We start from the raw sequence: 27,247 nt of genomic DNA, 5'->3' as shown, positions 1-27,247 counted from the left end.
AGGCCCACAGGCGATAGAGGCATTTAATACATTTGTATTTAATCCAGCGGAGAACAGAAAAAAATTAGAAGATGTGCTAAAAAAATTTGATGCACATTGCTCTCCCAAAAAGAATGAGACCTATGAAAGATATATCTTCTGTTCTCGGACACAGCAGCAAAATGAGACTTTTGATAGCTTTATAACTGATCTGAAACTGAAAGCACAGACATGTAATTTCTCTGAGCTCAAAGCACCCATGATTCGTGACCAGATTGTGTTTGGTATTCATGATAAAAAAGTCAGGGAACGTCTGTTGAGAGAAACCGAACTAAATTTGGAAAATGCGGTGAAAATATGCCAAGCCAGTGAGCTAGCTCGAAAGCACGCGAAGACTTTCAGTGAAATCAATAATGATGCGATTGTAATGAGTGATAATGCTGCTGTCGGTGCTGTGTCCTATAAGGGGAAGAAACATGGGCAGAACAGAAATAAAAAGCAATCGGAGGATGAAATTTTTAATTGTAAACGCTGTGGTTACAGACACCAGTTAAGACAATGCCCAGCGTTTGGAAAAATGTGCACAAAGTGTAATGGAAAGAATCACTTTGCCAAACAATGCTTTTCAAAAGTAAAAACGACAAAAGGGCAACGAGTTAATGTGATTGAGGACACTGATTTAAGTGAGACATTTTTTGTAGGAATGGTGTCATGTGACGATATCAAAAAAGATACAGAAAATGTGCAGCCCTCAGAAATGGACAATGCTGAACATAAAGTTAATGCAGTAAAAGAGGACAAATGGATGATCCCACTGCAGATAAATGGAGCATTAGTTACATTGAAACTGGACACTGGGGCAAAAGCAAACTTAATCAGCACGAGTGACATAAAAAATATGAAAGAAAAGCCCAAAATACAGAAAAAGTCAGTACTACTGAAGAGCTATAATGGACAGAAAATAGATAGCTTAGGTGTATGCAGACTTAAAGTGACAGTCAAAGACAAAGTGCATCATTTCATGTTTTCTGTTGTGGCTGAAAGACTTGATTTGATACTAGGTGACAAAGCTTGTGAAGACTTAGAACTGGTCAAGAGAGTCTACTGTATAAACTGTGCCATAAGCAGACCAGATGACTCAGGTGATGAAGCAGAGAGCCCATCAAGGATGAAAAGGCCAAAGGGTATCCATGTCTTCAAAAAGCCTAGTTTCTTCAAGAAGAAAGAAAAAGACTTTAAGGTCAAAGAGAAGCACAAAGAGAAAAAACACAAGGAGAAAAAGTCCAAAGATATAACCGCAGCAGATGTTGTTAAGCAGTGGAAAGAGAAAAAGAAAAAGAAGAAGCCTGCACCAGAGCAGGAAGCAGTTCCGGTGGATACTCCTTCTTCCCTCAGGCCAATCTTTGGTGTTCCATTAGCCGAGGCTGCTGAGAGGACTATGCTGTATGATGGGATCCAGCTGCCAGCAGTTTTTCGAGAGTGCATTGACTACATTGAGAGTTATGGCATGAAGAGTGAAGGAAACACTGAAACCCTCTCCAAGCAAAGATCACAAGGAGACCTCGATCTATACAAGAGCAGATTGATGACAATGCCGCAACTGCATCTTGTCATTCACCGCCAGAACAATCTCATGAAGACACATCAGACTTACCCATGTTGTGAAGTAAAAGAGCCTGATAGACTTAATCTTTGAGTACAATGTAAAGCTTTGAAAATGTGTTGACTGTTTTGAAAATGTTTATGTTTATAGAGCACTAACAAAAGTGTTACTGATATTATCTTTATTGTTTTCTTGAAAGTTGATTGATATTGATTTTGTTAAACCTCAAAGAAAGGAGGATGTAGTGATCAATAACATGTCATTCTGTGGTGGACACTAGGTGGAGCAGTAGAGCTGTATATAGCTGTATGTATAAGACTACACTACCCAGCTATATATTATATTAAGACTACATTACCCATGAGGCTAGGCTACCCACAAGGCAGCAGTCAAGATGGAAGCCTCTACAAGATGCTGTACAAGTCCACACGTGCTCAATAAAAGTAACTAGCAAAAGCTAGCTGTGTTCATAATAAGAATGTCTAGTTATTAATGAACTTAACACCAGGCTGTCATTTTCTGTGCCTGGGCGGGTTGGGTGCGGGACAGCTCTCCCAATTTTGGCCCCAGTCCCCATATGTTAGTGAGGAGGATTTTGCAGGGTGTACCTTTGTCGAGTCTGAATCCGGTGCCTCGGTCCATGCTGGGTGGTCTGTCTGGTTTTTTTCTTATGTGTGAGGTCATCAAAAAAGGCTAGATCCAAGTATTATTTAAATGGTGAAAAGCTAGGAACAGTGGTGATCCAAAGAGATTTCGGGGTCCATGTGCACAGATTATTAAAATTTAGCAGTCAGGTACAAAAAATAATCAAGAAAGACAAATGGAATGTTAGCGTTTATATCCAGAGGGCTGGAATATAGAGGATGAAGTTTTGATACAGCTGTGCAAAGCCCTGGTTAGACCACATCTGGCGTACTGTGTGCAGTTCTGGGCATCACACCATAGAAAGGATATATTGGCCTTAGGAAGGAGTGCAGCGCAGATTCACCAGAATGTTACCAGGGCTCCAAGGGTTAGATTATGAGGAGAGATTACACAAGATAGTTTTGTATTCCATGGAATATAGAAGGTTACGGGGGGATTTGATTGAGGTTTTTAGGATTTTGAAAGGAATTGATTGGGTGGGTAGAGAGAAACTTTTTCCGCAGGTGGGGGGAGTCCAGGACAAGGGGACATAACCTTAAAATCAGAGCCAGGCCATTCGGGAGAGAAGTTAGGAAACACTTCTTCACACAAAGGGTGGTCGAAGTGTGGAACTCTGTCCCACAGGAAGCAGTAGATGCTAGCTCAATTCATAATTTTATATCTAAGGTTGATAGATTTTTGCTAGACAAGGGTATTGAGGGTCATGGAGCCAAGGCAGGTAGATGGTGTTCAGATAAAGATCAGCCGTGATCTCATTGAATGGCGAACCAGGCTCGAGGGGATGAATGGCCTGCTCCTGTTCCTCTGCTTGTGCACCCAGGGTTAATGTTAGAAAACAGAATAAAGACAGGACCACAAAGTATATAACTGTAGTTTTACTGACACATATAAAAATGTATGAAACAATGTAACTTCACTCTGAGCATCAGTTGTCTCGCACACTGCCAGCTGAAATATACAGATTTTACAATAGCAAAATACTGCGGATGCACGTTTTAGGCAGATTTCCTTCAGTCACGTTTCCCTGCTGATGAGAATGGAGAGAACATTGCTGAGTCCAACAGGACGAATCCTCTCCCATCATCATTGTTACACTGTTCAGTGATACATCTCGGGGCTGACACAACCCACAGTAAGCTCCTGTAACTGTGGAGACTTGTGTATTCATACAGGAGGTGAATGTACGGTTAGTATCACACTCAGACATAGAAATACACCAGAAAGTAGTGAAAGATTTCATTTAGAAAGTATGGAGATTCCAATCGGTTCATTTCAAGCTGCTCCTTTGCACTGGAATAGAAATAAGCAATATACGTACTGAAAATTACATAAACCTGTATATAAAAAGCACACACGGATCTGCTATACAAATAATTGTTCTAAACCTGGTAACTATGGATTAGAGTACAGAGTCCTGCTCCCACAGTAGGAGGGAGCTATCCTTTGACTGCCCGGTGTAGCTACACAGAGTAAATGCCCGTGTGCTTTGTGGTCGGGGCTTGGCTCAATCTTCGCAGCAATCAGTAATCGAGCTGACACAAGCAGGCAACGCCCCTGTTGACCCAGTGATTCTGAGGCTGGTCTGATGGTAACTCGATTGTCAGGACGTAGTTGGTGGAGTGACCGGTGGTGGAGAGAATCCCTCTCCGAACACTCGTCTTGTAAACTGTGGAGCAAAGAATCGGAAACAAAAATCAGTCAACGTAGCTCACACCTTCACCCAGAATAACCACTTTGACACTAACTGATTAATTAATGTGACAGCAACGGTCCTTTTGGATGTTTATTTCATAATTATGCTGCAAATTATCAAGAGTTTTCATAAAGTGACTACGGAAAGACAATTTCCTCTGTTTGGGTATTCAGTGATGAGGGATCATTTAAATTGCATCTTTTAAGGTAAAATTGGATTGATACAGGGCTATTTGGAGAGTGGGGCAGTGGGATTAGTTTTGGATTAACACAAGGTTATGGCGATCGAGTGGGACAGTGGGATTAGTTTGGGATTGATACAGAGCTATGGGGAGAAATTGGGGCAGTGGGATTAGTTTTGGATTGATACAGGGCCAAGGGGACAGACCAGGACAGTGGTATTAGTATTGGATTGATACAAGGCTGTAGGGAGGGAGCGGAGCAGTGAGATTATTTTGGGATTGATACAGGGCTATGGAGAGAGAGCGCAGCAGAGGGATTAGTTCATTTTTGCTGCCAGTACGGGCATGTTAGGCAGAATGGCCTGCTCATGTGCTGTAAACTGCAGTATTTCTCTGGTTCTGTTGTACAGGTATCACCACAGCAATATATCAATTTAATCACAGGGTCAGGAGGCCTGCATCTGTCCTGCAATTATCTGAAAATTTTGTGGGAATTGTGATACCAGTAGGAATTGTGAGGTCAGTGGGAGTCGGGAGGTCAGTGGGGGTCGGGAGGTCAGTGGGAGTCGGGAGGTCAGTAGACTAGATTCAGACTCAAGTGTACCAGAGAATATTCTAGATCAGTATGATTCCAGCCCAACGAGGAAGGACGCAGCGCTGGATCTAGTTCTGGGAATGAAGTGGGGCAAGTGGAGCATGTTTCAGTGGGAGAGCATTTGGGAAACAGTGATTATAATAGCCTTAGATTTAAAGTAGTTATGGAAAAGACAAGGAAAAACCAAACGTAAAAATACTCAACTGGAAGAGGGCTAATTTCAGTGAGTTGAAAGGAGATCTGGCCCGGGTGGATTGGAAACACAGATTGGCAGGTGAAACAGTGAATGAGCAATGGCAGGCCTACAGAGAGGAGATAGCTCAGGTACAGATTCGACACATTCCCACGAGGGGGAAAGAAAGGGCATCCAAAGCTAGAGCTCCCTGGATGACTGAAGATGTAGAGATTAAAATGAACAGAAAAAGGAGGCTTATGATAAATGTCAGGTTTATAATACAGTAGAGAATCAAGCTGAATATAGAAAGTGCAGGGGAGGACTGAAGAAGGAAATAAGAGGGGCAAAGAGAGTGTTTGAGAATAGATTTTATAAACACAGAAATATTAAAAGTATAGTCAAAAGAAGGGTGGAGCCAATTAATGACCAAAAAGGTAATTGTTCTGTGGAGGCAGAGGGCATGGCTGAGGTACTAAATGAATACTTTGCATCTGTCTTCACGAAAGAAGAGGAATCTATCAATGTCACAGTAAAGGCTGAGGTAGTAGAGAAATTGCATAGGATAAAAATAGATAAGAAGGATGTACTTAAAAGGTTGGCAGCAACACAGTAGAAAAGTCACTCGGTCCGAATGGGATGCATCCGAGGTTGCTGAGGGAAGTAAGGGTGGAGATAGCGGGCTCTGGCCACAACCCGGTAAGTACAGGCCAGTCAGCCGAACGTCGGTGGTGGGGAAACTTTTAGAGACAATAATTCGAGACAAAAATTAATTGTCACTTGGAAAATATAGATTAATAAATGACAGCCAGCACTGATTTGTTGAAGGCAAATCTTGTCTGACTAACTTGATCGAGTTCTTTGATGAAGTAATGGAGAGTGTTGATGAGGGTAGTGCGGTTGATGTTGTGCATCTGGACTTTCAGAAGATGTTTGATAAAGTATCACATAATAGACCTGTTCGTAAAATTGAAGCCCATGGATTAAAGGGGCAGTGGCAGCGTGGGTACAAACTTGGCCAAGAGACGGAAAGCAGAGAGTAGCGGTGAAGGGTTGTTTTTCAGACTGGAGGGAAGTACACAGTGGTGTTCCCCGGGGGTCGGTGTTGGGACCACTGCTCTTTTTGATACATATTAATGGCCTGGACTTGGGTACACAGGACATAATTTTAAAGTTTGCAGATGTCACAAAGCTTGGAAATGTAGTAAAACAGTGAGGATAGTAGCAGATTCAAGAAGACATGTGAAATGGGCAGACACATGGCAGATGAAATTTAATGCAGAGAAGTGAGAAGTGATTCATTTTGAGGGAAGAATGAGGAGAGAAAATATTAGTTAAATACAAGTTAAAGGTGGTGCAGGGACAGACAGACCCGGGGTGTGTGTTTACAAGAACGTGGCCGAACAAGTTGATAAAACTGTTGAAATAATTGTGTCCAATTCTGGCCACCACACTTGAGGAAGGATGTCATGGCCTTGGAGAGGGTGCCGAGGAGATTTACGAGAATGGCACCAGGAGTGAGGGACTTCAGTGATGTGGAGAGATGCAGCGAGTTGTTGTGATCTGGAGCGCGCTGCCTGGAAGGGCGGTGGAAGCAGAGTCAATAGTAACTTTCAAAAGGGAATTTGATGAATACTTGAAGGCAACGTTCCCTTTAGCTGGGCGGCCGCACAACGCTCTGCAGGTCCCGCGCAGCTGGTGAGCTGGCTTTCAAATAGAAAAACTGCGCATGCGCCGAATTTTGAATGGCCCGCCCAGCCTGTTAAAGGGGCCACGCATGAAGGGTAAAATTATACAGGGCTTTGGGGAAAGAGCGGGGGGAGTGAGACTAATTGGAGAGCTCTTTCAAAGAGCCAGCACTGGCGATGGGCTGAATGGCCTCCTTCTGTGCTGTCTGATTCTTCGATAAACATTGAAAAGACCAAAGTCATCCTCTCCATGAGCCTCCTTCCCTCTGTTCCCAAGGTGCAACTTCTCCGTTGCTTGATTCCAGTCACTAGGATCTCTGCTGAGTCACTGACTGTGGGGGCTCTGTGGCCTGAAGAACTCGCCAAGTATCAACGTTTCATGTCGACAGTCAGTGCTCGGGGGTCACTGTTTGCTGCACGAATCAGTGTGACCTGGCTCCCCTCTGCTACCTCCCGTCTCCAGTAAGCAGAGGTAGCAATCCCGGCCAATATTACTGAAGGAGGGTGGTGGAGGAGAGGGGCCTGTTCAGTGCAGTAGTCACCAGACTTGGGTGGGTGAGAATGCAAGGGGGACGGCAATGGGAGGAGATTCAAAGGGTGAGCAAGGGGGAAGGGAATGCTAGGTGAGGGCCTCCAGTTAGCCATTGTGATGACCGAAGCCATCGTCTCGGCCCTCGTCCCAAACTCCGTACCCCTGCCTCTGCTTCCATCCCCTTCCTCGGTCACTGTCTCAGGCTGAACCGGACTGTTTCCAACCTCACCGTCCTATTCGACCCGGAGCTGAGCTTCTGATCCCACATCTTCGCCATCATTAAGACCACCTCCTTCCACCTCCATAACATCACCCATCTCCGCCCCTGCCTCAGCTCACCCGGTGAAACCTTCATCCACGTCTGTGTTGCCTCTAGACTCATCTATTCCAATGCTCTGCTACCTACCATGGCCTCCTATCTACCACGCTCCATAAAGCTGAGCTAATCCAAAACTCTGCTGCCCATATTCTAACTCGCACCTAGTCCCATTCACCCATCACCCCTGTGCTCGCTGACCTACATTGACTCCTAGCACCTCAACGCCTCAAATTTTAAATTCTCACCTTCATGTTTAAATCCCTCCATGACCTCGCCCCTCCCGATCTCTGTAACTTCCTCCAATCCAACAGCTCCCCCTGAACTCTCTGCTCCTCCGACTGAGGCCCTTGCCCCACCATTGGTGGTTATGCCTTCAGCCCACTAGGCCCCACAGTCTGCAGCTCCCTAAACCCTCCACCTCTCTCCACCTCCCTCACCACTCATAAGACCCTCCTTAAAACCCGCCTCCGTGACCAGGCCTTTGGTCTCCCTCCTATCATCTCCTTCCTTGGCTCAGAGTCCATTTTATTGATTACGCCACTGTGAAGTGTCTGGCCATTTTTTCTATGCGAAAGACTCTCTATATATAAAACCAAGTTGTTCTCAATTAGCCGAGTGTTAGTATTGTACAATGTTAGAGTGAGAGGGTTGGACTAGAAATAAGAATATAACAGCAGTGCTTAATATATGGAAACATCTTTCTACCTGGACATCCATAAACAGATTCTTCCTTAAATGTTGATGTTTCTCCAGGTTTGAGCCAAATCTGATTGAATTGGTTAAGGGTGTGTACCAACAGAGAGAGGAGAGAAAGAAGCTCCCTCTGGCAATGCTCACAGCCCATAGTGAGCCACACTGTGTACTCCTAACGTTACTCTCGACACCTCCACTTCCAGTGACCACCTCCGGCTCCCCCCCACACCTTTCTCTGCCCGGAATGTCCGGCCCCAGCCGCTCTCACTCCTCTACTGATCCCCAATTCCACAGCAGCTGCTTTGAAATGTGCAAAAATCCATCCGGTTAATCTCACTTTCCAAAGTCTTGTCATTCCCCTGTTGGACAGTAAGATCTATTTTTGACTTTGGGCGACCATTCCTGGGGTGAACAGACCCCACTCCATCGTGAGTTTGAGGTTCCGGCCTCATTTAAATTTGGCAGCTGAGCCGTGGGGAGCCAAACAGGCGTTCCCGGTGCGACTCTCCGGATTCAGGCTTCAGGATTGGGCCGGGGGCTCTGACCAGCGAGGTAAGTTGTGGTGGGGTCACGGAGGGTGGTGGTCCTGATTATTTCTGTGGGCCTGGAGGGTCACTCCTGCTCGCTCAGGGCCCACAAATCTAACTGAAACACTTCCCTTTGGCCGGGCCTCTTTGGTTCCATTGCCCGTGGGGCTGATCAGGGCAGGCATTTCTGTCATAGGACCCCGATTTCCATATAAAAAGAGGCCGATCGAGCTACATCGAGTTATGTGGACTCCACAGCACAGGAAGAGGTCATTCGGACCAACTGGTCCGTGCCGGTGTTTACGCTCCACAGGAGCCTCTCCCCACTCTACTCCATCTCACCCTATCAACAGATCCTTCTAGTCCTTTCTCCTTCAAGTGTTTATCAAAGCATCAATGCTTCAACCACTCCCTGTGGTAGCAAGTTTCACATTCTCACCACTCTGTGGGTAAGGAAGTTTCTCCTGAATTCCTTACTGGATTTATTAGTGACTATCTTATATTTAAGTTCAACAATTTCAGATCATAACCTCGGCCCCCATTACATTTTTACTTATATTTTTTGTCCACACCTTTGTTTTGGCCCTCCCCCCTTTTTCTCTCTCCCACATGGCAGCTGTCTCCCATTCTGCAGGCACATTTCACACCTAATCTAGAGCTGTCTTTTGTCTCCACTAGTCCTATCACCATCTCGTCTTGTTTTGAATACCTCTTAATGTCTCTTCACTTCTCTTTTGTTCTTTCATCCCCATTTCCCAGCCCCCAAACTGGCCTTTTAATCTGTTTCATTTCCTGTGTTTTTTCAGTCCTGACGAAGGGTTTTGACCTGAAACGTTGACTCTATTTCTCTCTCCACGGATGTTGCCTGGCCTGCTGAGTTTTCCCAGCATTTTCTGTTGTTATTTTTATATTTAAGGCCTCTTGTTTTGGACTCCCTACAAGTGGAGAAACACCTTCACTATGTCTACCTTATCAAACGCCTTCATAATCTTAAAGACCTCGATCAGGTCACCCCTTGACCTTTTTCTAGCGAAAAGAGCCCCAGCCTGTTCAATCTTTCCAGATAAGTATATTCTCTCAGTTCCAGTATCATTCTTGTGAATCTTTCTTGCACCTTCACCAGTGCCTCTATATCCTTTTTATAAAATGGAGACCAGAATTCTGCACAGTACTCCAAATGTGGTCGAACCAAGGTTCGATACAGGATTAATATAACTTTTCGCCTGAAAGAGGCGGGTGCTTTGGACACCCTGCGCTAGGCCCCGTGCGGTGGCGGTATTATTGGGGTGGCAAGGACACTGACCCCATTCTGGGGCCATTACTATCCCGTTAACACCAGGCGAAGGAGTGAGATTCGACCCCAGTGACGACTTCTTCCATCAGCCTCACACCCAACCACGATTAGCAAATTCTCACATTACAAATTGTAGATATAGACCCAGAATCACACACGCATGTCTGTCCAGCGAGATCAAATACAGTTGTACAAATGTATGGACCCAGAGAATGTTGTATCATTGACAGGATTCTCGGAAATTGGAAATTCGCCATCAAACATTTTATTTGGTGCAAACATATCAATATCCCGCGTCGAATGGCCGACTCCTGCTCTTATTTCTTATGTTCTTATGAAGTAAATGGTGGGAAGTGACAGCTGCAGCTTTCAGTAATGAGTCAGCAGAAACAGTAACCTGATCTTAACGGATTGTGTCAAACCTGCCACTTCAAGGGTATTACAGCGAGAACACACTCACCCACTCTGCTGAATATGTGACTGTTAGACTGTGAAGCAGTGTCAGCTTTTGTTACTTGTAATTATCAGCCAGTGTCCCAGATTCCTCCATCACCATCCCAGGGTATGTCCTGTCTCACTGGCAGCACAGACCCACCAGAGGTGGGGGCATGTGGTATACAGTCAGGTGGGAGTGGCCCTGGGAGTCCTCCATGTTGACTCTTGACCCCATGAAGTCTCATGGCTTCAGGTCAAACATGGGCAAGGAAACCTCCTGCTGTTTACCACTTCCCACACTCCCTCAGATGATGAATCAATACCCCTCTATGTTGATCACCACTTGGAGGAAACACTGAGAGTAGCAAGGGCACAGATTATACTCTGGGTGGAGAACTTCAATGTCCATCACCAAGAGTGACTCGGTAGCACCACTACTGACCAAGCTGGCCAAGTCCTGAAGGATATAACTGCCAGTCTGGGCCTGCGGCAGGTGATGAGAAAACCAACACAAGGGAAAAACCTACTTGACCTTGTCCTCATCGATCTACCTGTCGCAGATGCATCTATCCATGACAGTATTGGTAGCAGTGACCACCGCACAGTCCTTGTGGAGACCAAGTCCCATCTTCACGCTGAAGACACACTGAATTGTGTTGTGTGGGACTACCACCATTCTAAATTGGATGAATTAAGAACAGACCTAGCAGCTCAAAACTGGGCATCCATGATGTTGCCATCAGCAGCAGCAGAATTGTATTCCACCACAATCTGTAACCTCATGGCCCGGCATCTCCCTCACTCTACCATTACCATCAAGCCAAGGGACCAACCCTGGTTCAATAAGGAGTGTAGAAGAGCATGCCAGGAGCAGCACCAGGCGTACCTAAAAATGAGGTGCCATCCCCATGAATCCAATCATGAATGGTGGTGGACGACTAAACAACTAACGGGAGGAGGAGGCTCCATGAATATCCCCATCTGCAATGATGGTGGAGCCCAGCACGTGAGTGAAAAAGACAAGGCTGAAGCGTTTGCAACCATCTTCAGCCAGAAGTGCCGAGTAGATGATCCATCTCGCCCTCTTCATGAGGTCCCCACCATCACAGATGCCAGTCTTCAGCCAATTCAATTCACTCCACTTGATATCAAGAAATGTCTGAGCGCACTGGATGCAGCAAATGTTTCAGGTCCTGACAACATCCTGGTTGTAGTGCTGAAGATTTGTGCTCTAGAACGAGCTGCGCCTCTAGTCAAACTGTTCCAGTACAGCTACAACACTGGCATCTATCCAACAATATGGAGAATAGCCCAGGTATGTCTTGAGCACAAAAAACAGGGCAAATCTAATCTGGCCAATTACCGTCCTATCAGCCTACTCTCAATCAGCAGCAAAGTGATGGAAGGAGTCCTTAGCAGTGCTATCAAGTGGCACTTCTTCACCAATAACCTGCTCATCGATGCTCAGTTTGGGTTCCGCCAGGACCACTTGGCTCCAGACCTCAATACAGCCTTGGTACAGACATGGAAAGAAGAGCTGAATTCCAGAGGTGAGGTGAGAGTGCCTGCCTTTGACATCAAGGCAGCATTCAACAGAGTGCCAGGCAATGACCATTTTCAACAGAGATTCTAACCACCTCCACATTCAATGGCATCACCATCACCCAATCCCCACCATCAACATTCGGGGGTCACCATTGACCAGAAACTTAACTGGACCAGCCACATAAATGCCGTGGCTACTAGAGCAGGTCAGAGGCCGGGTATTCTGCAGTGAATGTCTCACCTCCTGACTCCCCAAAGCCTTTCCACCACCTACAAGGCACAAGTCAGGAGTGTGATGGACTACTCTCCACTTGTCTGAATGGCTTCAGCTCCAACAACACTCAAAAAACTCAATAGCATCCAGGACAAAACAGTTTACTTGACTGTTACCCCATCCACTGGCTTAAATATCCACACCTTGGAAGGCTTCTTCGACAGCATCTCCCAAACCAGTAACCTCCACCACCTAGAAGGACAAGGGCAGCAGGTGCCTAGGAACACCATCACTTCCAAGTTCTCCTCCAAGTCACACACCATCCCGACTTGGACATATATCGCTGATCCTTCATCGTCACTGGGTCAAAATCCTAGAACTCCCTCCCTAACAGTACTGTGGGAGTACCTTCACCACACGGACTGCAGCGGTTCAAGAAGAAGGCTCACCACCACTATCTCAAGGGCAATTAGGAATGAGCAATAAATGCCCAGCGATGCCCACATCCCGAGAATGAAAAACAATACTGGTACATTTATTTGTCTTAACTGAACTCTGCTATGCATCTACAAACGTGGTTCAAACAATCACAGGCCAGGATACGATTGGTAAATTGTCGTAGAGCACTTTGGGAAGGGATTCTCCAATCACGTGCCTCTTCCGATCCCATTTTGCTCCTTCCATGTAAAGACCTTTAATGTAAACTCCATCTACCTAAAGTTAAAAATAAAACAATGATATATAGTCACAAACTGTCACAAGACTTTTTTTTGGATAATGCATGTATCACTCCATGTTTAAATATATGTCTGACTTTAAGTTCTAGCACCAAATCCAGACGCACATGAACTGGACTAGATCATTGAGCAGATGCAACTTTAATCATCTGTGTTGCTGTCTGTTCCTCCCCAGATTCACTGACAGTACGTGCTGTCCTCCCAATGTTCCAGCGAGAACGTCCTTTCCAGTGTGAATTTCACAGGCCGAAACCCGTGCACCTGGACTGCACAAACCCGGGCACCTGGACTGCAGAAACCCGTGCATCTGGACTGTAGAAACCTGTACACCTGGACTGCAGAAACCCGTGCACCTGGACTGCAGAAACTAATGCACCTGGACTGCAGAAACCCATGCACCTGGACTGCAGAAACTAATGCACCTGGACTGCAGAAACCCATGCACCTGGACTGCAGAAACCCGTGCACCTAGACTATAGGAACCTGTGCACCTGGACTGTAGAAATCCGTGCACCTGGACTATAGGAACCTGTGCACCTGGACTGTACAAACCCGTGCACCTGGACTGCAGAAACCTGTGCACCTGGACTGCAGAAACCTGTGCACCTGGACTGCAGAAACCTGTACACCTGGACTGTAGAAACACGTAAACCTGGACTGCAGAAACCTGCACACCTGGACTGCAGAAACATGTACATCTGGACTGCAGAAACCTGCGCACCTGGACTGCAGAAACCCGTACACTTGGACTGTAGAAACCTGTGCACCTGGACTGCAGAAACCCGTGCACCTGGACTGTAGAAACCCGTACACCTGGACTGTAGAAACCCGTACACCTGGACTGCAGAAACCCGTACACCTGGACTGTAGAAACCCGTACACCTGGACTGTAGAAACCCGTGCAGCTGGACTGCAGAAACCTGCGCACCTGGACTGCAGGAACCTGTACACCTGGACTGCAGGAACCCGTGCAACTGGACTGTAGAAACCCGTGCATCTGGACTGCAGAAACCTTTGCACCTGGACTGTAGAAACCCCTGTACCTGGACTGCAGAAACCTGTGCACCTGGACTGCAGAAACCCGTGCACCTGGACTGTAGAAACCCGTACACCTGGACTGTAGAAACCCATACACCTGGACTGTAGAAACCTGTGCACCTGGACTATAGGAACCTGTGCACCTGGACTGCAGAAACCCGTACACCTGGACTGTAGAAACCCGTACACCTGGACTGCAGAAACCCGTGGACATGGACTGTAGAAACCCGTGCACCTGGGCTGCAGAAACCCGTACACCTGGACTGCAGGAACCCGTACACCTGGACTGCAGGAACCCGTGGACATGGACTGTAGAAACCCGTGCACCTGGACTGCAGAAACCCGTACACCTGGACTGCAGGAACCCGTACATCTGGACTGTAGAAACCAGGGCACCTGGACTGCAGGAACCCGTGCACCTGGACTGCAGGAACCCGTACACCTGGACTGCAGGAACCCGTGCACCTGGACTATAGAAACCCGTGCACTTGGACTGTAGAAACCTGTGCACCTGGACTGCAGAAACCCAGACACCTGGACTGCAGGAACCCGTGCACCTGGACTGCAGAAACCCGGGCACCTGGACTGCAGAAACCCGGGCACCTGGACTGCAGAAGCCTGGGCACCTGGACTGCAGAAACCCGGGCACCTGGACTGCAGAAACCCGTACACCTGGACTGTAGAAACCTGTTCACCTGGACTGCAGAAACCTGCACACCTGGACTGCAGAAACCTGTGCACCTGGACTCTAGAAACCCGTGCACCTGGACTGTAGAAACCTGTGCACCTGGACAGTAGAAACCTATGCACCTGGACTGTAGAAACCCGTGCACCGGGACTGTAGAAACCTGTGCACCTGGACTGTAGAAACCTGTGCACCTGGACTGTAGAAACCTGTGCACCTGGACTGTAGAAACCCGTGCACCTGGACTGCAGAAACCCATGCACCTGGACTGTAGAAACCTGTTCACCTGGACTGTAGAAACCTGTTCACCTGGACTGCAGAAACCTGCGCACCTGGACTATAGAAACCCGTGCACTTGGACTGTAGAAACCTGTGCACCTGGACTGCAGAAACCTGTGCACCTGGACTGTAGAAACCTGTGCACCTGGACTGTAGAAACCCGTGCACTTGGACTGTAGAAACCCGTACACCTAGACTGTAGAAACCCATGCACCTGGACTGTAGAAACCCGTACACTTGGACTGTAGAAACCCATACACCTGGACTGTAGAAACCTGTGCACCTGGACTGTAGAAACCCGTGCACCTGGACTGCAGAAACCCGTGCACCTGGACTGCAGAAACCTGTGCACCCGGACTGTAGAAACCCCTGCACCTGGACTGCAGAAACCCGTACACCTGGACTGCAGAAACCCGTACACCTGGACTGCAGAAACCCATGCACCCGGACTGTAGAAACCCGTACACCTGGACTGTAGAAACCCGTGCACCTGGACTGTAGAAACCCCTGCACCTGGACTGCAGAAACCTGCACACCGGGACTGCAGAAACCTGGGCACCTGGACTGTAGAAACCCGTGCACCTGGTGTGCAGAAACCTGGGGAGCTTTAGGGGTGAAACAGCCCCGTAACAGATTACAACAACAACTTGCATTTCTATAGCACCTTTAACCTAATAAAACGTCCCAAGATGCTTCACAGAAGCTTTATCCAAAATAATTTGACACCGAGCCACATGAGGAGATATTGGCCAAAGATCGCTGTCGTCAGTGTAATTATGGAGTACGCCACAGACATTCGAAAAGTATACAAACTTACCTTGTGCGAGACCCAGAATGGAGACTTGCAGAGTTCTGCGCAGGATATGACATCAGGGAGGCCAGGAGTGCAGCGTACAGCCTATGTGTAAGGGAAGACACGCCCACAAAACGGTATATAGGGAACGGTAGCATAGTGGTAATGTTACTAGACTAGTAATCCAGAGGCCTAGACTAATAATCCGGTGACAAGTGTTCAAATCCCATCACGGCAGCTGGGAAATTTAAATTCAGTTAGCTAATAAATCTGGAATAAAAAGCTAGTGTCAGTAATGGTGATCATGAAACTATCGGATTGTCGTAAAAACCCATCTGGTTCACTAGTGTCCTTTAGGGAAGGAAATCTGCCGTCCTTACCTGGTCTGGCCTATATGTGACTCCAGACCAACAGCAATGTGCTTAACTCTTAACTGCCCTCTGAAATGGCTCAGCAAGACACTCGAAGGCAGTTAGGGATGGGCAATAAATGCTGGCCTTGCCAGCGACGCCCACATCCTGTGAGCAAATAAAAATAAAAGCTGTCAAAACTAAGCCACAGAAACCTCTCTCAGTCTCTTCCACTGAAATTACATTTTAAAAACTTTTAATTAAACTGGTACTTGGACTTATTTCATAAATCAGCATTTTGGTTTTCTTTCATCCAAACTCATAATTTATTAGTCCCTATGTGTACAACTTCCTGTTTTGTGATTCAGTAAAGGTCTAACACTCCTGGTTTTGAAGATTGAGCGCCAGTACTGTACCATGTCACACACTACGTATGCTTTAATGTTGTTGAACTTCAGAAAGAGATGCCCAGCCATATACTCAATGTTAATTTTCAGGATTAAAATATATTATTCAGACCTGATTTAGACTGGCAATAGATAAATCCTTGTTGTAGATGCTTTATATTGTTTGTTATGTTGTTCATTTTTGAGTTGAAAGGACAGAATTGGTCACTAAAATCTGATAGATGTTCACTTTATTTAACTTTCTTATTCAACTTCCCAAGTAATTATAACGAATATTTTCCATCTGCCTGGCCTTCTGTGTTTCTAAAGGTTATTTTTTCATGAGCAATCAATTTAACTTTCAGAATTCAACAGAAAGCAAAAGGGCATTCTAAATCGTGTCTTCACATAAAACTTGCAAAAATAACTAAAAAAATATTTAACTACTATTAGATTGTACGGTTTGGATGTGTGATCTCCGTTTAATGATATAAAACTAAATTACGCGAATGATGAATGATAACATCTCCTCACTACACACTGTTGAAACCAAACTAAACATTTTCCATGAAATCTTGATACAAAAGCAAAATACTGCAGATGCTGGAAATCTGAAATAAAAACAGAAAATGCTGGAAATACTCAGCAGGTCAGGCAGCATCTGTGGAGAGAGAAACAGAGTTAACGTTTCAGGTCGATGACCCTTCGTCAGAACATTCTGATTTCTGTTTAAAAATCTGTGCAAAGTCAAATATTCTGAAGGCCGGCACTGCGCTGTGAGAAGTGTGTTTTGACTTTAGGAGATGTTTTTATGCAGGCTATTTGAACATGGGTGCTCCCTGTGATAACTATGTTCTTAGCAATACAATGCTACAAATATTTACTTGTGTACGTCTCTCTCACATACAAAAAGCACCAATTTATATTGAACGTCAAGCTGGAAAAATTGAAACCTTTTTTGTTCTAGTTTGCCATGTTTCCTGGTTTTGAAGATTGGTTGTCCGTACTAACATAGAAACATAGAAGATAGGAGCAGGAGTAGGCCATTCGGCCCCTCGAGCCTGCTCCGCCATTCAATGAGATCATGGCTGATCATCCAAATTCAGTACCCAGTCCCTGCCTTCTCCCCATATCCCTTGATCCCTTTAGCCTCAAGAAATATATCTAACTCCTTCTTGAATATATTTAATGAATTGGCCTCTACTGTCATAGAGTCATAGAGTTATGTCACACTACATATGCTTCAGATTGAAAGGCACGGCCATTTGAAACAGATATACAGACATAGATCTTCTTTTAAGATGTGAAACAAGCTCCTGGCCCTGCTTTCACTAACTGTAAAATTTTCGGACATAATTGCTGGACAGTTGGTGGGCAAATAGCCCAACTCTGTGCCAGCAATTGTGATTTCCAAGGTGGAGCGGTTGATCTGTCAAGGCGTACCGGGAAATCCTGAACTTGTTGTATATTTCAAAGACGGTATGACAGCGTACTCGGATTGCGCTGTCATACCCACCGCCAAATCCGGGCCATTAGCAGGTGACCAAAAGCTTGGTCAAAGAGGTAGGTTTTAAGGTGCGTCTTAAAGGAGGAAAGTGAGGTGGAGACGCGGGGAGGTTTAGGGAGTGAATTCCAGAGCTTAGGGCCGAGGCAACTGAAGGCACGGCCGCCAATGGTGGAGCGATTAAAATTGGGGATGCGCAAGAGACCAGAATTGGAGAAGTGCAGATATCTCGGAGGGTTGTAGGGCTGGAGGAGGTTACAGCGATAGGGAGGGCCGAGGACATGGAGGGATTTGAACACAAGGCTAAGAATTTTTAAATCAAGGCATTGCTGGACCGGGAGCCAATGTAGGTCAGCGAGCACAGGGGGTGATGGGTGAACGGGACTTGGTGCGAGTTAGGACACGGGCAGCTGAGCTTTGGATGAGCTCAAGTTTACAGAGGATGGAAAGTTGGAGGCCAGCCAGGAGTGCATTGGAATAGTCAAGTCTGGAAGTAACAAAGTCATGGATGAGGGTTTCAGCAGCAGATGAGCTGAGGCAGGGGTGGAGTTGGATGATATTACCAAGGTGGAAGTTGGTGGTCTTGGTGATGGAGCAGATACGTGGTCGGAAGCTCAGCTCAGGGTCAAATAGGGCACCAAGGCTGCAAACAGTCTGGTTCAGCCTGAGACTGTGGCCAGGAAGAGGTTGCTTGGGAACAGAATTGATGGCGGGGACTGAAGACAATGGCTTTGGTCTTCCCAATATTTAATTAGAGAAAATTTTGTAATGATCAGTAACCTGTCATTCTGGAATGGTACACTAGATGGTGCTGTATGTATATAAGAGTGGGCTACCCACGATGCACTAGGCTACCCACAAGGCAGCAGTCAAGATGGAGGCCTCTACAGATACTGTACCTAGTCCACATGTGCTCAATAAAATGTCTAGCAAAAGCTAGCTGTTCTTAATAAAAATGACTAGTTATTAATGAACATAACATGGTACCTGGATTGGTAAGATCTGCTGAATATTGTGCAACGCGACATGGAGAATTTGAAGCCACCAGAGCGTTCGAAACTCACAGGAAATGTCGACTACAATTGGCAGACTTTTAAACAACAATTCGAACTCTACATTGCTGCCATCGGGTACGGAGGAAGCCAGACGCAAGGAAAATAGCATTGCTGCTCATGGTTGCAGGCCCACAGGCGATAGAGGTATTTACTACATTTGTATTTAATCCAGAGGAGAACAGAGAAAAATTAGACGATGTGCTAAAGAAGTTTGATACACATTGTTCTCCCAAAAAGAATGAAACCTATGAGAGGCACATCTTCCGTTCTCGGACACAGCAGCAAAATGAGACTTTTGATAGCTTTCTGACTGATCTGAAACTGAAAGCACAGACATGTAATTTCTCTGAGCTGAAAGCATCCATGATTCGTGACCAGATTGTGTTTGGTATTCATGATAAAAAATAAAAAAGTCAGGGAACGTCTGTTGAGAGAAACCGAACTAACATTGGAAATTGCTGTGAAAATATGCCAAGCTAGCGAGCTAGCTCAAAAGCATGCCAAGACTTTCAGTGAAATCAATGATGATGTGATTGCAGTAAGTGCTGCTGTCGGTGCTGTGTACTACAAGGGGAAGAAACATGGGCAGAACAGAAGTGAAAAGCAATCGGAGGAAGGAATTTTTAATTGTAAACGCTGTGGTTACAAACACCAGTTAAAACAATGTCCAGCGTTTGGAAAAATGTGCACAAAATGTCATGGAAAGAATCACTTTGCCAAACAATGTTTTTCAAAAGTAAAAACTAAGAAAGGGCAACGAGTTAATGTAATTGAGGACACTGATTTAAGTGAGACATGTTTTGTAGGAATGGTGTCATGTGACAATATCAAAAAGGATACAGAAAATGTGCAGCCCTCAGGAATTAACAATGCTGAACATAAAGTTAATGCAGTAAAAGAGGACAAATGGATGATCCCACTGCAGGTAAATGGAGCATTAGTTACATTGAAACTAGACACTGGGGCAAAAGCAAACTTAATCAGTATGACATTAACAATATAAAAGAAAAGCCCAAAATACAGAAAAAGTCAGTACTACTGAAGGACTATAATGGACAGAAAATAGATAGCTTAGGTGTATGCAGACTTAAAGTGACAGTCAAAGACAAAGTGCATCATCTCATGTTTTCTGTTGTGGCTGAAGGACTTGATTCACTACTGGGTGACAAAGCTTGTGAGGACTTAGAACTGGTCAAGAGAGTCTACCGTATAAACTGTGCCATAAACAGACCAGATGACTCGGTGGATTCTGTAATGAATAATTTCCAGGATGTGTTCAAAGGATTTGGAGTTCTACCATTCACTTACAAGATCCAGCTAAAGGAGGATGCTCAGCCAGTGGCACATGCTCCACGAAGAGTTCCAGCACCCCTGCGTGACCGGCTCAAGAATGAACTGGACAGAATGACCACACTAGGAGTCATCAGGAAAGTCGAAGAGCCAACAGACTGGGTTAACTCCATGGTATGTGTAAAGAAAAAGAACAATGATCTAAGAATATGCATGGATCCAAAGGACTTAAATGCAAACATAAAACGTGAACACTACCAGATTCCCAAGCAAGAAGAAATTACCAGTGAAATGTCAGGTGCCAAATACTTTACAAAGTTCGATGCCTCACAAGGATTTTGGCAACTAAAACTGGATGAAGAGAGCACCAAATACTGTACCTTCAACACACCATTTGGCAGGTATTGTTTCCTCAGAATGCCTTTCAGGATAATATCTGCATCTGAAATCTTTCATAGAGCGATGGAACACATAATTGAAGGTCTGGAAGGAGTTCGGGTCTATGTTGATGACATCATCATCTGGGGCTCCACACCGAAAGAACACAATGAGAGACTGACTAAAGTGCTACAGAGCATACGCCGGAATGGACTGAAGCTCAACAAAGCCAAGTGTCAGTTTGGCGTCCAGGAAGTCACTTTCCTAGGAGATAATCTATCTGGTAAAGGAATAGAGCCAGATATGGAAAAAGTAAACGCCATACTCAACCCCGACCCACTGACAAAAAAGGAGTGCTACGCATCATGGGGATGATAAACTTCATTGGAAAGTTCATTCCTAACTTGTCAGCCAAGACAGCCTGTCTGCAAGACCTGCTACGTAAAACAAATGAGTTCGCATGGACAGAAAGACATGAGCAAGAGTGGATAAACCTCAAAACAGTGCTGGCAACCACACCTGTACTCACCTTCTTTGACCCAACAAAAAGAATCAAAGTGTCAACGGATGCATCAAAAGATGGCCTTGGTGCGGTCTTGCTACAAGCAGAGGGTGAAGATTGGAAGCCTGTTGCCTATGCCTCCAGGTCTATGACTGATACTGAGTGTCGATACGCCCAGATTGAAAAGGAATGTCTAGGCTTGGTAGTTGGACTAGAAAAGTTTATTGGCTACATATATGGACTTCCCACCTTCACAGTTGAGACAGACCACAGCCCACTGGTTGCCATCATAAAAAAGAACCTGAATGAGATGTCTCCAAGGATTCAACGACTCATGATGAAGCTGCAAAGGTATGACTTTGAACTGATCTACACACCAGGCAAATACATAGTGTTAGCAGAAGCACTATCCCGAGCACCCACAATGAGCCATGTGAGTTCTACTGAAGAAGACGTGGATGTTCATGTGAGTATGGTCACTGCTGAGCTGCCCGTGTCAGACACAAAATCAAAGCAAATAGCAGAAGAAACAGTAAAAGATACAGTATTACAAACAGTAATAGAGATCATTCATCATGGTTGGCCAAAAGGTTCCTGTCCAAAATATTTTCACATAAGGTCAGAATTGAGTGTCGCAAGTGGACTATTACTAAAACAGAACAGAATAGTCATTCGACATGCTCAAAAGGATTCATGAGGGACACCTCAGAATTGAAAAATGCAAAAGGAGAGCAAGAGACACTGTTTATTGGCCTGGCATAAATAAGGACATTGAGAACATGATAGGCAAATGTGAGACACGTCAGAAACACCAAAACAAACAAGCAAAGGAACCAATGATAGTAGCTGACATACCAACAGCACCATGGCAAAAGGTTGGTATGGACCTTTTTCATTTAAATGGTAAAGACTATCTAATAGTGATTGACTACTATTCTAACTATCCTTAGATGGCGCTGCTCTCAAGCACCACAGCAAGCAGTGTCACAATGCATGTTAAATCCATCTTCGCCAGACATGGAATTCCCAGGATTGCCATTAGCGACAATGGTCCGTGCTTCAACTGTAAGGAGTGGCAACAGTTTGCAGCACATTATGACTTTCAACACATCACATCCAGTCCTTTGTATGCTCAGTCGAATGGTAAGGCAGAGAAAGGTGTTCAAGTTCTCAAGCAGCTACTGAAGAAAGCGACAGAAAGCAAGTCTGATCCTTATCTCGCCCTGCTGAGCTACTGAGCCTCACCTTTAGACTCTGGTTCTTCACCTGCTGAACTCCTAATGGGTCGCAAGTTGCATACCACGCTACCCTGCTGTGCAAAAGAAAAGCAGAGTAAGGAACTGAGACAGAGACTTCAACTGTTAAAGCTGAAACAGAAATCATACTATGACAAGTCATCCAAAACTCTGAAACCATTGACAAGGGATGGGATGATGTTGTCAGGATTGAGGATCCAGATGCATGGAACAGGAAAGCTACAGTTCTTGAGGAAGTAGGACCAAGGTCATACACTGTTAGAACTGAGGAAGGACAGGTTCTCAGGAGGAACCGCCGTTCCCTCCTGAAAACACAAGAGACAATCGAAGAGCAAATCGATGACAATGCCGCAACTGAATCTTGTCACTCACCACCAGAACAATCTAACACAAATACACATACAGGCTCTCATGAAAACACATCAGACTTACCTGTGCTGAGAAGATCCACACGTGAAGTAAAAAAGCCTGATAGACTTAATCTTTGAGTACAAAGAAAACTACATTGAAAATTTATTGACTGTTGAAGATGTTTATGTTGTTATTGATTGATATTGATTGATACTGATTTTGTTATTTCTGCTCATCTAATATGCAGCAGGTCAGTCAGCCTCTGTGGAGAGAGCAGACAGGTTAATGGTTAACAGCTGTGGGCCCATTGTCACAACTCAGAACTAAACTTTAATGGCATTAATTCCCGCCGGGTCTCCATATTATCTGCCGTTTCTCCGGGGATTCCCCCGATCTTTCAGTGAAGTTGCGACACACACTCGGGGAATTCAGCTCCTGAGAATCTGGATAATGTGACAGATGGACTACGTTGTTTGTCTAACAGGCTGAGCTGCAGAGTGTGGCAGAGCTGTCAACCCTGGGGAGGTGGTAAAGAAATGAGATTCATGATCAGAAAGTGTGAGAGGGATCAGCGACCCACTTCATTCAATGGAGCAATGGTTATTTTTCACAACGAGATGCATCAAAATCGGTTACACTTTTAAACCAAATTAGCAGATCTCATTCCAAATGGTCATAGTAAACCCTGTCTAGACAGTGGCCACATGGTTAATCCCAGAATTTAAGGGAATGACGTGTGGGGAAAGATCGACAACCCTGGGTCTTTTCTCTGTTGAGAGGGGATAAGATAGAAGAGTTTAAAATGATAACGGTTTCGATGACTTGGATCCAAGTGAGCTTTCATGCTGTGTACGGAATTTAAGCACAAGGGGTCATATTTACAAATTAAAGACAACTACAGATAATGGGAAATGCAGGGGGGGCTTTATTATTAAACAGGTGGTGAGTTTGTGGAACAGATAAGCAGCATGGGTGGTGGAACAAGATAACTTGATGGGTTTCAAGAAGAAACTAGGCAGAGTCTTGTTTTATTTAATTTCTTCACGGGATGTGGGCATCGCTGGCAAGGCCAGCATTTATTGCCCATCCCCAATTGTCAACAAATGGGATTCAGGGTTATTAGAAATACACCAAGAGGATGTTGAGGATAGGTGGGCTAGATGGGCCGATGGTCTCCTCCTGCTGAAACTCTCACTATGTGGAGTGATGTGCGATTAGTGGGTTGGTGCCCAGCAGAGACTTTGTCATACTTGTGGAATGTGAGTAAGTGAGCTCAATGCTGACTGTGTGTCAGGCTGGTCACTGGAAGATTTAATGGACAAAGGAAGCCCCAGATGGCTTCATCAGTGACCATGGAATAAATAAATATTCTAAGTGAAGCTGAATGCATGTGAACAGTTCCTGGGCAAGAGTGGCAGGATGGAGAGAGATGTTTGTGCCAAAATGTGTCATTAGAAAATGTCCCTTACTGCTGGCGCTGGCATGTCACGATCCTGGTCAGTCACATCGAACTGGAACCCCAGGTGATCTATTGGGATTCGGTACTTCCTTGCGTAGTTCTGGAGAGCACCTGTCAGGAAGCTCTGCGTGAAGTAAAACCCAGAGATCCAGAATACTACTGGGGTTCCTTTATTAATCCAGTCCTGAAATACATTGGAACATAAGCGAGATTTAAAAAAAAGTAAATTTACAACAACATCGAGCCAAAGGAGACATTAGGACAGGTGAGGGTCAAAGAGGTAGGTTTAAAGAGGGTCTTAAAGGAGGAGAGAGAGGTGAAGAGGTTTAGGAAGGGAATCTGAGAGCTTGATCCAATTATAAATAACGCTTAATTTGTCTGTACCTTAAAGAACTGAAGTCTAGACAGGAGGTCAGTGATGTAACTGCCCAAAGGTTTCAGCGAGAGGTATGACTTTGCTGACCACATGGTGGGTACCTGTGAAATCAAACAATGGAGGAAATTCAGAAGGAGCATTTGGCACACTTGACACTGTCGCCATTATCCATTGCTGACACTGTGGACCCCATACTGTCTCCATTATCCATTGCTGATGCTGTGAAGCCCACACTGTCTCTATTATCCATTGCTGACACTATGGAGCTCACACTGTCTCCATTATTCATTACTGAGTCTGTGCACTTGACACTGTCTCCATTATCCATTGCTGGTGCTATGGACCCCATACTGTCCCAATTATCCATTGCTGGCACTGTGGAGCCCACACTGTTCCCATTATTCACTGCTGGTGCTATGGAGCCCACACTGTCCCAATTATCCATTGCTGGCGCTGTGGAGCCCACACTGTCCCAATTATCCATTGCTGGCACTGTGGAGCCCATGTGATGGAATAAGCCATATTCCAAGAGATACACCATCATATGAATAGATTTCTGATATTTATTAATACATGATATACTGGGTTTAAAAATCTAAAGCCTCGGAGACACAGGCTGCAAACAGAAAACAGGCTTCTGAGATGGGCTGGTTTGTTGACAAAGTTGTAAACACCACAAGCTTTTGAAATAGGAATTGGTTAAATATGCTAAAACAATGGCCCTATTGAAATAGCAGTTTGGCACTTCCAAAAGGTCTGGAGTTTGGGAGAAACACAATGGAATGACCCAAGTAAAGTGTTAAGAACTAACATGTGAAACAGAAACACAGATTATTAAAAGAGGCATGTGCCTTTGAAAAGATGACATCAAGTAAAAGAAACACCTGCTGGTCAAATAGTTTTTATGTTAAGTTTGAAATATGGAGCCCCGAAGTCTGATATGCAACTAATTGAGATAGCTAGAAATGCATGAAACACCTTGGTTAAAGTGGTTTTAATTTACATATTGTAAATATGATACCAATAGAACACTTTGAAGATATGACTTCAATAGATGACACCAAGCAATCACATGGTTTTTGTATTGAACTTGGAACACCACAGAGTCACAATGTCTGTGGTTAAAACCAATTAACCAATATTAAGAATTGAATGACAGCTCTTCGATAAAAATGGCATCAAATAAAGACTACCGTCATAGTGTTTTATGATAAGTTTTTGGAACACCTAAAGGTAGAGATATAATTATGCATGCAGCAGCTAAATTGACAATAAGATCAGTAAGAATTCAAAAGAGAGAATGAATAAGATAATTAGCTTACATCAGCAGAAAACTTCAAAGAATAAACCACTAAAAAAAGAGTATAAAAGACAGGATTTTCAAATGGGAAAACAGAAGTCGCTGGAAACGGGCAAGTGATTCTCAGCTTCAGAACCACACTGTAAGCCTACAACTCTGAGTCTCAGGTAATCAAGGTATTTGATTTTGGTGGATATTCTGGATTAAGAATAAGTAGAAGTGTGGAAATGTAATGAAGTTAAGATTTGAGAATAAGGATCTCTGAGAATAAGATAATGTAAACTATTTGTATTTTGAATTGTTAATGTTATGACTGACTCAACAACTGTTAAATGAATGTTGGCTCTTAAATAAATCTATATATTTTTAGAATTGTCTCACAAAGTATTTCTGTATCAATCTTGTGAACCCAATTTCTGTACACGCATTTGTAAGGAGTTGCAGAGTTCTGGGGGGTATTCCTGGCCCTCTTAATATCCAGAAGGTTACAGGCTAGTTAAACTTATTAAAAGTGCTATTCGGAGGACGGTAACATCTTCAGTCGTTCCTTTCCTTTAGGGAGAGATGGCTTGAATCTTTAGACCCATTTAAGCATCTTATAGGATTCGGCTATCTCTAACTTTAGTTGAAGGTGAACATTTGGGGAATACGCCTGATCTGGGGTAGCCCGAAATGGGCTAGGACTTGTAATTATCCTTTCACCTACACTGTCCCAATTATCCATTGCTGGCGCTGTGGAGCCCGCACTGTCCCCATTATTCATTGCTGGTGCAGTGCACCCCACACTGTCTCAATTATTCACTGCTGATGCTGTGGAGCCCACACTGTCTCCATTATCCATTGCTGGCGCTGTGGAGCCCACACTGCCCCAATTATCTATTGCTGGCGTTGTGGAAACCACACTGTCTCCATTATTCACTGCTGGTGCTATGGAGCCCACACTGTCCCCATTATCCATTGCTGATGCTGTGGACCCCACCCTGTCCCCATTATCCATTGTGTTCACCTTTTGCTCTTTCCTCCGCCACATCCCCATCCCCCTTTTCCCTGCCTTTGTACTTGCTTAAAGTCTGTTACATCTCTAACCTTTGCCAGTCTGATGACAAGTCATTGACCTGAAATGATAATGAGGGGAATTTTAACCTGCAGGAGCGCGTGGGTTTGGGGGCGGGAGACAAACCAGGGGCAATGACAGCACTTCTGGAAGCCAGCACCAACCCGCCGACTACAGCGTTTAACTGGAGCGCGTTAGGCTGCGCGCGCACAACCCCCTCGGGAGAGACGGGTTGCCTATTAACGTACGTTAATCGCTCAATTAGAGTGATATTCCAACTCACTTTTGAGATTAACGTTGAGTCCACAGGTCTCCCGGGCTTCCTGAAACATGCCAGTG

At 45.0% G+C, this 27,247-nt stretch overlaps 1 protein-coding gene across 1 annotated transcript in view; it reads right to left on the bottom strand.

The window, feature by feature from the left end:
- Window positions 1–3,080: 3,080 nt before the first annotated feature.
- LOC147105498 (dynein axonemal heavy chain 3-like) overlaps window positions 3,081–27,247 on the bottom strand; it is a 201,746-nt gene continuing 177,579 nt past the window's right edge. Inside the window, exons 35-39 of the mRNA XM_086009911.1 lie at window positions 24,563–24,655; window positions 24,189–24,362; window positions 12,719–12,829; window positions 8,113–8,173; window positions 3,081–3,893 (exon numbers count right to left, since the gene is read on the bottom strand). Of these exons, the coding sequence (XP_085866037.1) occupies window positions 3,748–3,893; window positions 8,113–8,173; window positions 12,719–12,829; window positions 24,189–24,362; window positions 24,563–24,655 (585 nt within the window). The 3' untranslated portion in view covers window positions 3,081–3,747. The remainder of the gene's footprint in view (window positions 3,894–8,112; window positions 8,174–12,718; window positions 12,830–24,188; window positions 24,363–24,562; window positions 24,656–27,247) is intronic.

This window comes from Somniosus microcephalus, chromosome 17 (assembly GCF_052327205.1).
Source record: "Somniosus microcephalus isolate GS21.2 chromosome 17, FLI_Smic_1.0, whole genome shotgun sequence".
Classification (NCBI taxonomy): Eukaryota; Metazoa; Chordata; class Chondrichthyes; order Squaliformes; family Somniosidae; genus Somniosus; species Somniosus microcephalus.
The sequence above is the reverse complement of the archived record's forward strand: the minus strand, read 5'-3'. Positions and strand labels throughout refer to the sequence as shown.